At 39.9% G+C, this 14,139-nt stretch overlaps 1 protein-coding gene across 5 annotated transcripts in view; it reads left to right on the top strand.

Moving 5' to 3' along the window:
- ptprt (protein tyrosine phosphatase receptor type T) overlaps positions 1–14,139 on the top strand; it is a 331,722-nt gene that overhangs the window by 101,840 nt on the left and 215,743 nt on the right. For all 5 annotated transcript variants that reach the window (XM_085407122.1, XM_085407121.1, XM_085407120.1 and 2 more), the window contains exon 8: positions 6,841–7,134. In XM_085407122.1, coding sequence (XP_085263248.1) covers positions 6,841–7,134 — 294 coding nt within the window. The remainder of the gene's footprint in view (positions 1–6,840; positions 7,135–14,139) is intronic.

Here is a 14,139-nt window from a genome sequence, read left to right as displayed (position 1 = left end):
AACCATTTAGCATACAGTTTGTGGTGTTAGTGAAACATGTAGGAGAGAATCTGACTCATTATAACACCTGAAAAGCTGTTATTACAATTATTTGTTTACAGTTTCAGTGAGCTTTCTGCATTTTTCAAATATCAAGATTTGGTTATAAGATCAACTTTTTGGTAACTTAACCTGCAGGAAATAATAATAATAAAAAAAGATTCCGTCAGGTTAAATATACTGTTAGTTTCTCTATGTATTTTTGAGTCTTGTAGGCATTCAGAGTGCCTTAGACACGTTCTGTTTCCCGTATGAATGACAGAATTATTGTTGGCTGCTGCATTTTTTTTCTTTGTAATGCAATGTTTTATGTCTTGGGAGTTTTTTAAAAGGCTAAAACGATGAATGTGAAAAGCAAAGCAGAAGAGGAGGGCCTTCAAATCCAGAGACAAAGAGGAGTTGAAAAGGGTGCAGAGAGAGCTGAGGGGACTGATAAGGAATGGGAAGGAGAGCTACAGGCAGAAGATGGAGAACCAGCTTCAGCAAAACAACGTTGGTGAAGTCTGGAGAGGCCTCAGAACCATCTCAGGCCACAAACAGCAGAACTCTCTGCCTGGGAGGGATGTGAGGTGGGCAAATGAACTGAATCATTTCTTCAACAGATTTGATTCAACCATGAGACAGTCTACAACATCGGCTGCAGACTCACCCACCCCCACTGCTGCTGTTCCACCTCTGACACCTCAGACACTTCACACCTCCTCTATTCACCCTGCTCACTCCTCCCCACCCCCAACAACAGCATCCAATACACACTCAACACAAGGCTCCAGCCTGTCTCTCTCAACCACCCAGGTTAGGAGGGAACTGAGGAGGATTAATGGCAAGAAGGCAGCGGGCCCAGATGGCATCAGCTCGAGGGTCGTCAGGTCCTGCGCGGACCAACTGTGTGGGGTGATGGAGCACCTCTTCAACCTGAGCCTGAGGTTGGGAAGAGTCCCACAGCTCTGGAAAACCTCCTGTGTTGTACCAGTGCCAAAGACTTCACGCCCCAAGGACCTCAACAGCTACAGGCCGGTGGCTCTGACATCCCACCTGATGAAGACCCTGGAGCGGTTGGTCCTGGCTCAGCTTCGGCGCCTAACAAGCTCATCACTGGACCCACTTCAGTTTGCCTACCAGCCTGGCATTGGAGCGGATGATGCCGTCATTCACCTCCTACATCGTTCCCTCGCTCACCTGGAGGCCGCTGGAAGCACTGTGAGAATCATGTTCTTTGATTTCTCCAGTGCCTTCAACACTATTCTTCCCTCGGTTCTGAAGGACAAGCTGGAGAACTCTGGAGTGGACCATCACCTCACTACCTGGATTTTGGACTACCTCACCGACCGACCACAGTATGTGAGGACTCAGGGCTGTGTGTCGGACAGGGTCGTCTGCAGTACGGGGGCCCCACAGGGAACGGTTCTGGCTCCGTTCCTCTTCACCATCTACACTGCAGACTTCTCCCACAATTCCACCCAGTGCTTCCTGCAGAAGTTCTCTGATGACTCTGCAATAGTCGGCCTCATCACTGATGGGGACGACAAGGAGTACAGAGGACTGACTCAAGACTTTGTGGACTGGTGCCAGCTGAACTACCTCCAGATCAACGCCAGTAAAACCAAGGAGCTGGTGGTAGACTTCCACAGGCACAAGCATTCTCCACTGCAACCACTGAACATCCAAGGTATGGACATTGAGGCTGTGGACAGCTACAGGTACCTTGGTGTTCATCTGAACAACAGACTGGACTGGACTCATAACTCAGACGCCCTCTACAGGAAAGGGCAGAGCAGGCTGTACCTGCTGCGGAGACTCAGGTCGTTTGGGGTGGAGGGCCCACTCCTGAAGACCTTCTATGACTCTGTGGTGGCTTCTGCTATCTTTTATGGTGTGGTCTGCTGGGGCGGCAACATCTCTGCTGGGGACAGGAAGAGACTGAACAGGGTGATCCGAAGGGCCAGCTCTGTTCTAGGATGCCCTCTGGACCCAGTGGAGGTGGTGAGTGACAGGAGAATGGCGGCTAAGCTGTCATCCCTGTTGGACAACGTCTCCCACCCCATGCAGCAGACTGTGACAGCACTGAGCAGCTCCTTCAGTGGGAGACTGCGGCACCCACGGTGTGGGACGGAGAGATTTCGCAGGTCTTTCCTCCCCACTGCTGTCAGACTCCACAACAAAGACTTTAACTGAACAAACACACACATCCACACATGTGCAATAACACTAAGTGCAATAATCTTTTCTGGCATCGTTGTATTTTTACTCAGTTGTATATAGCATTCGTATTCTATTTTTATCTTATTGTATATTTTTATTCTATTTTATTCTACTGTATATAGTATATTATTTTATTCTATTCTGTACAGCTGTGTACTGTATTTATTCTTATTGTATTCTAATTTTTGCGTCATAACTTTTGCACTGTCCACTTCCTGCTGTGACAAAACAAATTTCCCACGTGTGGGACTAATAAAGGTTATCTTATCTTATCTTATCTTATATGCAAATATAATTTGTGCAGGTTTAGAGAAGTCATTTAACTAACAAGAGCTACATTTGAAGTCTGTTGTAACACAATTTTAACAAGGGCCTGTCTGCCAATCATAAAAAAAACTCAATGTCAAATATTTCTTCAGAGTACTGATTGCACAAGAGTGATTTTCAGCTCGCTGGTGCAGCATTTGTCCTGCTACTTTTTAAAAGCATTGTTCACTCTCACCATTTTGGCAACATTCATTCATTGTGTTTCTTTCCTCGCTTTCTCTCTTTTTTACTTTCATTTAAATATATGATAAAATCTCTCACCAGTCATGGTTTGCGGTTCTACCTATTTGCTCCCTGTCTCCCTTACTCTCAAAAAACCTTTCTGCTTTCTTCTGCCCTCCACTCGCCCTCCTATCACAGTTCATTAACATCACTGTTTGAATTCAAGTTTGAAGGCTAAAGCTGATTAGCGATCAGAATATGTTTGTAGTTTTTCTTATTCATTAGAGATCCCCGCATATGCTTGCAATACATAGTCTACATGTACTGAAATGCTTGTGTGTGCTTCTTACAAGTTATTGTGTTTGTATCTCCGGTTTATCATTCAGTTCCAGTTGCGGTATGTGTAAGTACAGTCATGTATTTGTTTGTATTTACATGCAGGCCCATGCTTTGATTTGTGTGGGTGCATTTGCATGCATATGTACAAGAGGTACTAGAGTCAATTTTTTATCAGCAAACGTCTGTGTCTGAGTTTCTGAAAATGTGTGTTCGCTCCATATCATCGTGGGTACCAGGTTGCATGTCACCGGGTGGACTCTGTAACTCTCTGCTGCAAATGAGCTGGCAGAGGGAGAAATGGAGAGATGGTGGGTGAAAACAGAAGGAGCAGGGAGTGATTGATTGATTTTGCCTTTCTTCCAGTGGAGTAACATCAGGAGAAGTTGTTGAATATAAATGATGTTAATGAACAGTTAGGTCTGTGTTAAAGCACTTGTAGCAAAGGTCGACAAGCTTCTTTTAGAGGTAGTTGTCAGTGATTTGGCGTGTTTACCTTATTTAGTGCAATACTCCCAAAAATTTTCGCATTATTTGTCTAGCCTTTCAAGTAGATGCGACCATTTTCCTACTGTGAGTTACGCTTAAAAATGTTCTGGGAAAAGTAACATCCAGTTTTGTATGACTACTGCAACTGGACACAGCTGTAGTACCTTGAACGTTACCTATACTTCCTCAGTATATTTTCTAGCTAGAAAAAGCTTGTCCACATCATTGTTTTACATGACCTGTTGATAAAAAGGCAATATCCTAAAAACAGAACTGATAGATTAGTAAGAAAGCCAAGAGGAAATAAAACTAACTAGCCAGCAAGGGCAGCTTAAACTGACTGATGACTTCTCATTCTGGAGCCCATTTTTTATCGTACTGAACTAACTAACTAACCTAGAAACCAATTTTCACTGCACCATATATTATAATGCTGACATCAAGGGGCAGAGAGATAATGGTTGTGATCAGACAAAAATCCGACAGACTTTAGACACAGATAGTGTTTTTCTTGAAAAAATGTTGGGTGGCTGTTTCAGACCATTTGGTAACCAAAATTCAGGCAGTCAAATGACACTGGATGAGAAAAGGAAACATGCATTTGGTTACTTCATTACAATAATGTGATGACTGTTTCTTACTTTGCAAAAGATGGTTTGAATGGACCTCTATTGTTTGCAGAAACATCATCAATGGCACATTTTTCCCTTCATATTGAGACCAGTTTTGAGTGGGGGAAATGACATTTAAACTGTGTTCATTGGACAAAAGACTGTAACAAAACTCTTATGTATTTTTTGGGATTTATACAGTAGTGATGATTGGTTTTATTTCACTGTATCACTATTTTGTGAAGGAAAATATTATTATTTTTTTATCCCAAGAATCAAAGTTTCTGTTTGCCAAGAAGGGGAATATTTTGACAGAAGCACATGCATTCAAATACATGCAAAGCACACTAAACCTCTCTTAGGCATACACAGAGATGCTTATTGTCTGTCACTCTCTCCTACACTCACAAATGCACACACACACAGACTCAGACACACACACTTAGCCTCCATATAGTTGAGATGGATGAGTATGCAGTAACTGACAGTTGATTCATCGGCCCCGCAGCCACCATACATATTCTAATGCAGCCTTGAGGAAAGTAAAAAACTTGGAGAGGGAAATCAGGACTTTTGCTTTTAGACTGCAGGAGTAAAGGGACCATTATTCTTACCCAGCATAACAGAGCTGTCAACTGACGAAGCACCTGCCATCGCAAAGAGATTCATTCTCAGAGACCACAAACTTCAATCTTTAAATGACTCTTTTAGTTGCAAGTGTTTTCAGAAGATTACTGTGTAGCGTAAGGAAGCTTCATTTTGAAAAGACCTTTAATTGGTTGGTCCTCTATTTGCACGTGTGTGTTTCTGAGCATCATTGCCTCCATCTTAATAATCATTGATCAACTTTCAAGCTGATCCATGTTTAGATGCCCCAACAATTCTGTATCACAACAAAGCTCCAGGAAACTGATTTTTATTTTTATTGTTTTACCTAAAAGAATATTACAGTGTGATTATGACTCACATTTTAAGGACACAAGAAGTTAATCCACACTTGGACAGCATTCTCTTGTTTCTAGTGCAGCTCAGGCACATCATATCCTTCCGTTAAAAAGTGGGTCATGACCGCTGTTCAATGTGCTGATATAGAGGTCTTCTAAGAAGTGGGAGCTGCCCATACTAATTACCATAGTTCATAATGATGAACAGAATTCTCACCGGCACTGTCTGAGGGCCAGTAAAAAATACTCCATTTAATTTCCATGCCATTGTTTCCATCTGCTCCTGTTGCTCTTTAACTGAGCCAGTTGTTGAGTCACACTACTGTGCCTTCACATTTTGTTTTGAAAGTTAATATTACTATGTAATTTGTCTTTCTCAAATAATTAAATTTCCAGTAGATTGCATATACCTAATGTCTTCTTCCTGAAAACAGAAGATCATTTACGTGGTCTCATACTCACCATGTATTACACATTCATATGTGATAGTGGGGAGTATGAAAAATCCCTTGTGGCATTGGTGTTTAGCAGCACTTTAGCACTTTATATGCTTTTAGTGAAAGTCGTTTTGTCAAATATTTAAATTTCCCCATTATATATAGTATTTTCCAAGTAAAGCAAATGGTCTGCTTTTAGTTAGACTTCTTTCCATATGGGTTAGAACTTTTCTTGCATGTGTCATTTCAGAGGTTACTTTCATTTTGAAAAGATATTGCCTATAAAATGTGAACTTGGTTTGGACAAGAAGAAAAAAAAAAGGAAAGAGCAATAAAACTTCATGCTTTTAGGCTTGACAGATGCCATTATTTCAAAGTAGCTGTCAGCAGTGTGTCAACAAAGTGATGGATTAATGCTACAAGTAAAGAATTTGACATCTCAAATGTCTCCTTTAGCTTTAATGGTATCTATTTTCACTGCAAAAGGTAAAGTGCACGTTAGCAGCAGAGTAATTCTTAAATATTACATTAAAAGTTGATGGATTTGTACACTTAAAGGTACAACATGTGTCTGTGAAAGGATGTGAGAAGTTGAGTCTCAGATAATGGATGGATGGATGGATGGATGGATGGATGGATGGATGGATGGACCAAATAGTCTGTAGTTGCTACTGAAGTGTGAAAAAAGTACTTGCCTATATAATGAAAATATAAGTCTTAGATTGTTATTTCTGAAAATTACACCTCAAACCCAAAGAGAAGATTGGAGACATTCAGTTTTTTTTGTACTAAATACTGGAACACAGCTGGAATTCTTGGCAGCAGTAAATCCTGTAATTCTGCATTACAAATGATAAGGCCACCCATATGGAAAAGAAATAGTAAAAACATATATGATTTACTCATGAAAGTGGCCATTTTCTCATTACTTTCATCTATTTTTTTAGTAAGTATACAGTACAAAACATACAAGTTTCATTATATAATTTTTCAAGGGATCTTATATGTGTTTTCACTCTTGTATGCTTTTCATACAAGTTTCATACAAGACAGATACAAACTTTATAAGATTTATATATATCTTTTCCATATGGGCAGCTGCAGATATAGTTAAAGTGAAAAGAAAGTGATGTATTTTTTTCCTGTTTGCTGTGTGACTTATCAGGGACTGTGTAATTTTTCAGGTTACAAAACCTTTTATTGATGTATTCAGAAGAATATTTATTGATTATTTTATTTAAAAAAAGAGAAAGATTTTACACTCAAATAAACATTTTTGTCTTTATTTCACAGCTCCACCCACTCCCATTGCACCTCCTGAGCTTCTTTCTGTTGGTGCTACTTACCTTTGGATCAAACCCAATGCCAACAGCATCATTGGTGATGGGCCAATAATCCTGAAGGAAGTGGAGTACCGGACCACTTCAGGGAACTGGGTAGAGACCCATGTGGTTGACTCCCCTACATATAAACTGTGGCATCTGGACCCAGATGTAGAATATGAGATCAAGGTCCTGCTTTCCAGACCTGGAGAGGGAGGAACAGGACCCCCAGGTCCACCACTGGTAACCAGGACCAAATGTGCGGGTAAGTAAGCACTTTTTTCTTTGTTATTGCTTTAATTATTTGTTTAATTATTTTCCCATTTATGTTGCCTTTTTACCTATTTCTCAATTATTTTTAAAAATTTAGATTTCATTTAGAAATCTCTCTTTGCAGTTGCTTGATCCTGTTTTGTCTTATTTCTGTTGGACAACTGTACTGTGATCCACTGATATACTCAGCTCATTAATCCTTGGGTAGCACTAATATAATAAGAATGATTTACTATGGTCTGAATATGATGACAGCATGATTTGGAGCCAGAGAGGTAAAAAAGGCTGATGAGAAAGATAACAAAGAAGGAAAAAATGAGGAAAAAAGTGTTTCCTTTTACGTCTTCTTGGGAAGAGAACGCAAATCAAAGCTGATGATAATTGACATGTTAAGAAGAAGCCCCAGAGATGAAGAAATGTTGGAGTGCATAGTTTGCAGGGAAGAAGGTAGGAGAGGTTAGGTGGGGGCAATCATGGCCAATAATGAGTATCCCAGCGGGGGTGTAAGGACGCAATAAGTGGCAGTTCATTTGATAAAATGACAGCCCATCAGATCTCTGATGGCCTCTTATGTGTGTGTAGGTGTGTGTCAGTGTGTATGTGTTAAGTGTGTTCTTACTTAACAAGTAGGAAGCCATCATTCTCCATTCCAGCATTCCCTATGGACTTCTCTGTGTTTGCATTTTGCCATGCAACTAATTGTCTTTGTTCTATCTTGGCCTTTTGACCTTTTTTGTTGCTTTCACTGTACTACTTTAGTCTTCTGATTTTCTGACGCTATTCTTGCTTCCCACTCTCTTTCATTCTTAAATTCATTTTCCCACTTCTAACTTTTTTCTGTCCTTTTCATTTCCTTTTCTCTGCAATGTTTTCCACTCTTTTGTCCTGACTTCATTTCCTTCTTGTCTTCCTTTCTCCCATTTTAGAGTTTTTTCACCCTTTCTCCTTTTTCATCACTTGGGTTTTACTTTATGGTGTCGTTTTTTTGAACTCTTCTTCCCTTCTGTCCTTTAATGTTTACTTCTTCTGTTTTTGACACTTTCCCCTTTTATTCACGCCTCCCCCTTTCTTCTCTGCCATGTCCTTCTTCCTTCTGCCATTCTGTCTCAGTTGTTTTTCTCAAGGGCTTCATTTTATGAGAATTAGAGAGAACAAGACAAAATGATGATGAAGAGTGAGAGGAGATCAAAAAGATGAAGGTGTTATTCTGTAAAGACAGTGGGCTCGATCTGGATCTAACCTTGCATTCAAAGAGGGGAGAGAGAGAGAAAGAGAAAATGCTTTAATAATGCTTCTACTTTTTTTTGATGGAATATACATAGCTAGTGTGTGTGCCTTGGGGCATTCGTTGTTTATGCTACAAGTTCTGTCAAAACTTTGGAGCATTAACTTGGCAGATGCTTAAATTTAATTGGAATGGGAATTTTGTGTATTTGCGGTTGCTGTGTTATGTGTGAGTGAGAACGTGTGAACTCTACTGTGTGCATATCTTTCTGTGTTTGTGTGTGTGAGTATGTCTGCATTGTGTACATGCTTGTGTGTCTACCACAATGTGTTTGTGTTTGTGCATTTGTGGTCTTCAGTCCACCCCATGTTTTTTCTTTTTTTCTTAACTCTGTGGTAATCAGCAGGTGAAAATTATGTGTTAACACTACAGTCTCTGTTTTGGTCTCTCTCCCTGCTTCCTTGCTTTATCTATCTCTCACTTTCAATCTCTCACTCTTACTTTCTGTCTCCCATATTGAAACACAAGTAGCTGGTGAGGCACTGGGGTCTTATGGGCCCTACACATAAATGTTTTCTCATAAAGAACTCATTGTGCAAACCTGCTAGCTAAATAGCTTACTAGCTTGTAGAATATGAGCCTAACCAATTCTTTAAACGAGGCATAGACCTTACCTTCTATCCTTCTATCTACAGAGAAAATGCTTATTCAACGTATCATCCAGATTTTTTCAGGTTTGTGAATCAACAGCTACAATACTCAGTGATGATGCAGAGAGATGACTTTGCTAATATTAAATTACAGTTTGAAGAGTGCTTTTACAAATTGATATATACAGCAGATGCCAGTTTGCAGAATTACTAGTAAAAATGTTAACTCTTTCTTTTGCTTTTGGATGTTGTAATAAATAAAATTCTCTACCTATACCAGTTAGAAAATGCACAACAGACAATGTTTATGAACGTTTTTACACAGCCAGAGTGAAATTTATTCATCTATAGGGAGTGCAGAATTATTAGGCAAGTTGTATTTTTGAGGAATAATGTTATTATTGAACAACAACCATGTTCTAAATGAACCCAAAAAACTCATTAATATCAAAGCTGAATGTTTTTGGAAGTAGTTTTTAGTTTGTTTTTAGTTTTAGCTATTTTAGGGGGATATCTGTGTGTGCAGGTGACTATTACTGTGCATAATTATTAGGCAACTTAACAAAAAACAAATATATACCCATTTCAATTATTTATTTTTACCAGTGACACCAATATAACATCTCCACATTCACAAATATACATTTCTGACATTCAAAAACAAAACAAAAACAAATCAGCGACCAATATAGCCACCTTTCTTTGCAAGGACACTCAAAAGCCTGCTATCCATGGATTCTGTCAGTGTTTTGATCTGTTCACCATCAACATTGCGTGCAGCAGCAACCACAGCCTCCCAGACACTGTTCAGAGAGGTGTACTGTTTTCCCTCCTTGTAAATCTCACATTTGATGATGGACCACTGCTTGAAGAAGGTGTCTTGGCAGTAGGACTGGGAGTTGAGCTTGACTCCATCCTCAACCCGAAAAGGCCCCACAAGCTCATCTTTGATGATACCAGCCCAAACCAGTACTCCACCTCCACCTTGCTGGCGTCTGAGTCGGACTGGAGCTCTCTGCCCTTTACCAATCCAGCCACGGGCCCATCCATCTGGCCCATCGAGACTCACTCTCATTTCATCAGTCCATAAAACCTTAGAAAAACCAGTCTTGAGATATTTCTTGGCCCGGTCTTGACGTTTCAGCTTGTGTGTCTTGTTCAGTGGTGGTCGTCTTTCAGCCTTTCTTACCTTGGCCATGTCTCTGAGTATTGCACACCTTGTGCTTTTGGGCACTCCAGTGATGTTGCAGCTCTGAAATATGGCCAAACTGGTGGCAAGTGGCATCTTGGCAGCTGCACGCTTGACTTTTCTCAGTTCATGGGCAGTTATTTTGCGCCTTGGTTTTTCCACACGCTTCTTGCGACCCTGTTGACTATTTTGAATGAAACGCTTGATTGTTCGATGATCACGCTTCAGAAGCTTTGCAATTTTGAGACTGCTGCATCCCTCTGCAAGATATCTCACTATTTTTGACTTTTCTGAGCCCGTCAAGTCCTTCTTTTGACCCATTTTGCCAAAGGAAAGGAAGTTGCCTAATAATTATGCACACCTGATATAGGGTGTTGATGTCATTAGACCACACCCCTTCTCATTACAGAGAAGCACATCACCTAATATGCTTAATTGGTAGTAGGCTTTCGAGCCTATACAGCTTGGAGTAAGACAACATGCATGAAGAAGATGATGTGGACAAAATACTCATTTGCCTAATAATTCTGCACTCCCTGTAGTGGAAGAACAATTAGAAACAGCATAAGTTGCAATGAAATACACCAAAATGAATCTTCTAATTTTAAAGTGAGTTTCACATGGTTGAAGTAGCGGCATAACAACAGCATTGCTGCAGCGGCTCCAGACATGCTCCCAATAGTATGGGACAAGTTTGACTATCGTATGGAGGAGGACACAAGTTTTGTGTAAAATTTTATTTTCAGAAGATATTTTAAAATTTACCACAAGCTTCTATGTCTATTACTTAAAAAAACAAAAAACTATGGCCTTTTGAATTCGGATGATTCTTTTTGATACACCCTGTTTTGTTCTCCTGTATTATCTTTTTTTCTAGCTGTTTATAGATTCTTATGTCACATGGCTATAAAATTAGTTCACATAGCTGCTCTAAATATGGGAGAAATAAATCTCCCTGAGGGACCAGGGGGCAAAGCAGTGAATGTTTACAATGTTTAAGTCCACCTATAATCTGGCTCTTTGAAATATCTTTGAAAAGAAAAAAATGAATGCATTAGTTTATGTTATAGTTCCTTATTTCATTCTAGGAACATATCACTCAGCAGTAAGAGTTGCTTGCGGATGTAATTATTTGGACAATAATGAGGTTCTGTGGCACAGAGGGATATAATATATGGACTTTGAAGTGAGTATTTGTTTTATTGACTTTTGTTGACAATAAGAACTGTAGAAAATGATTATTATTATTATTTTGCTTCTCTTTCCCTTTTAGCATCCTTTACAAATCCAGCTCTACACCTCTAATAGATCTGTATTCTTTCTTTGCCTTGGAGTAGAGCAGGGCAATATGGCCAAAAATATTTATCACGATATATATATTTGAAAATTTGCGATAACGATATAACCAACGATATAATTGATGTGAGACAAAATACAACTCCACAACATTACTAGCGCAAAAAGACAACCTTCCATTTATTTTCACTTAAACAAGAAGCTGGTTTTTATGTACATTAAAACCTTTATAAAAATGTAACAGTGCAAATGCAAATTCCTTGCTTAAAGTTTAACCAAAAGGCATTTCCAGTAGAAATGGGCTGACATATCCTGAGCATAACCATGTATAATATCCACTGAAGTTAAAAAGAGGTGCTTTGCAACATTAAACTGCAGTGTGCAGTACGTATTTTTCGGACCATAAGGTGCACGGGATTATAAGGCACATTAAGCGAAACAAAGCAGTCAGATAAATCAAACTTTATTAAACTCATTCTTCTTGCTTCCTCCACTTCTGTACCATTGATTCATTAATGTTGAATTCTCTGGCAGCTGCTCTATTCCCATGTTGTTGCAGTATATTAATGACTAACCTTGTATTGTGGATGGATTATCTCAGTTGTTCTCCTGACTGAAGTTTGGTCCGTTTACAGCATCCTGCCATGCGATTGCATTTGTCTCTAACTATCAGGAACTTTAACGTTAACTTTTATAAGTGGAAAAGTGTTAGTGTTCGTCCTCCAGCACTGTTTATGTTATGCTAACATAGCTGTGTCGCTAGCGATCAGGTAGCACATCATTATATACCAGCTAGCCCAACTTCAGTAACCCTACAAACGTCACTGCTGTTTAGTTTCCTGTCTTCATTTATGTTGGACGTGATAGCAGAGCTGTGCGTTTGAATTTTTCCAGAAATCTCTCAGTCAGAACATGCAATATCATGCTTAGGTAACTAGCGAAACTAGCGAGCTAACTTCCGCTAGCTTCCTGCTAACTTCTAACTCCGTTAAATGTAATACATTTTGTTTTCATGGATGCTTGGAAGTTAAACTTCATAGTTTCACCTGGTTAAGCAGCAATGCTGATCGTTTTATTAAAGATGAAAGAATTGAGACAGTTTTTAACTCTCAGTGATGCTGCAGTGTTGTTTGACCTGAAGAATACAGAGTTTAGGACCCAGATTACTCCCAGATTTAAGAGCATCTTAGTCCGACAAATACGACAATAACGACGGCCGCTTGCATGTTCTGCAAAAAAATGTGCTTTGTCGTGTATCTGACGGACAAACACCAAACCAGTTCCACATCACGGAAGTTGCACCATTTTTACAAACCAATTCTGGTTCATCTGTTTCACTCAACAATCGGCCATGTGCGTATGAAAACAAAGGCACTGCGCATGCGCGTTTTACTCATTCTATCGCGATATTTCATTTTCCTATCGTTGCCTAACATTATACCGGTATTACTGTGAACGGTATAATATGGCCCAGCCCTACCTTGGAGTACATCATCACACAGGTTACCTGAATTTCCTGGTCTCTACTGTGTTTATTCTTGTGAACACAAAGAGACACCCTCAGCCCACCTATCGTCTACATACACACACATACACACCTGTCCTGTCTCAAACTTCCTGGTATGCACATCTAAAGCTCTCTGCCCTTTCGCAGACATGCCACATACACACTCTTCAAATTTTTATTTTGCTATTTTGCTCAAACAAAACTTCAGATTGAACAGAGGCTCAAATCTCAGAACAGTTTGTCTGTGTGTACTTGCAGTACATTTAGAAGTAGCCACTTGTTTTCAGCAGGTGTACAGCTGCGAGGTGAAAAGGGATAACTATTTCTCACGTAGGAATAAGATGAGGCACAAGAGGAATTGGAGACAGTGAGATAGGATTAGGTGGAAAAATGTTGCGTGTGAAATAAAAATAGCTGCAGTGAGACAGTGGCAAATCAACAAAGCGGGGGGGGGGACAACAGAAACTAGAAAATGTGCTAAAGGATGAGAAGAGAGGGTGAGAGTTAAAGAAAGAAAACAAGAAAAAAAGGATAATAAAAAAAAATATGGAGCACAGAAGAAATGGAGAGGAGGAGAAGAAAGAGACAGAAGAAGGATGCAGTGTAAGGGAAAGAGAAGCCAGTGACGTGAAGTGAAATGGAACAGAGCCGGTGGTCACTCTTTTTGTGTTTGTGTGGAAAGCATAGTAGAAAGGAACATGTGTTTCTGGGCTAGTGGCGCAGTGTTTAGCTGTCACAACCATTCATGGGGTGCTCCATGTGTGCTCATTTGTGTGTGTTGTGCGTGACAGGATTGAAACAGGCAGGCACCTGCTGGCTGCTGGAATGCATGTGTGTGTTTGTCGCCACACCTCCTGTGTTCACCTTTCTCTTCTTGTTATCATCTACAGCCATTCAAATTAGGATTCACCAACAGGTAGAACCTGGGACCATTTCGTGGCCTTTGCGTTTTTTAATTCCACGCCATTTCCACTGTGTTTAATGGAGTATAGCCAAATTTTCAAACATGTATTTTTTTCCCATTTTATTTTAAAATTCCAGTCTGAGTTTTTTAAATGAGCTTAAATGGCTGAATAAAAGGCATACATCCACTATCGAACCTCGTGGCCGATTTCTGCCCCTTGAAACCC

This window comes from Rhamphochromis longiceps, linkage group LG5 (assembly GCF_057381845.1).
Source record: "Rhamphochromis longiceps isolate RC_006_pf linkage group LG5, R_longiceps_female_GT1.1, whole genome shotgun sequence".
Taxonomy (NCBI): domain Eukaryota; kingdom Metazoa; phylum Chordata; class Actinopteri; order Cichliformes; family Cichlidae; genus Rhamphochromis; species Rhamphochromis longiceps.
The sequence above is the reverse complement of the archived record's forward strand: the minus strand, read 5'-3'. Positions and strand labels throughout refer to the sequence as shown.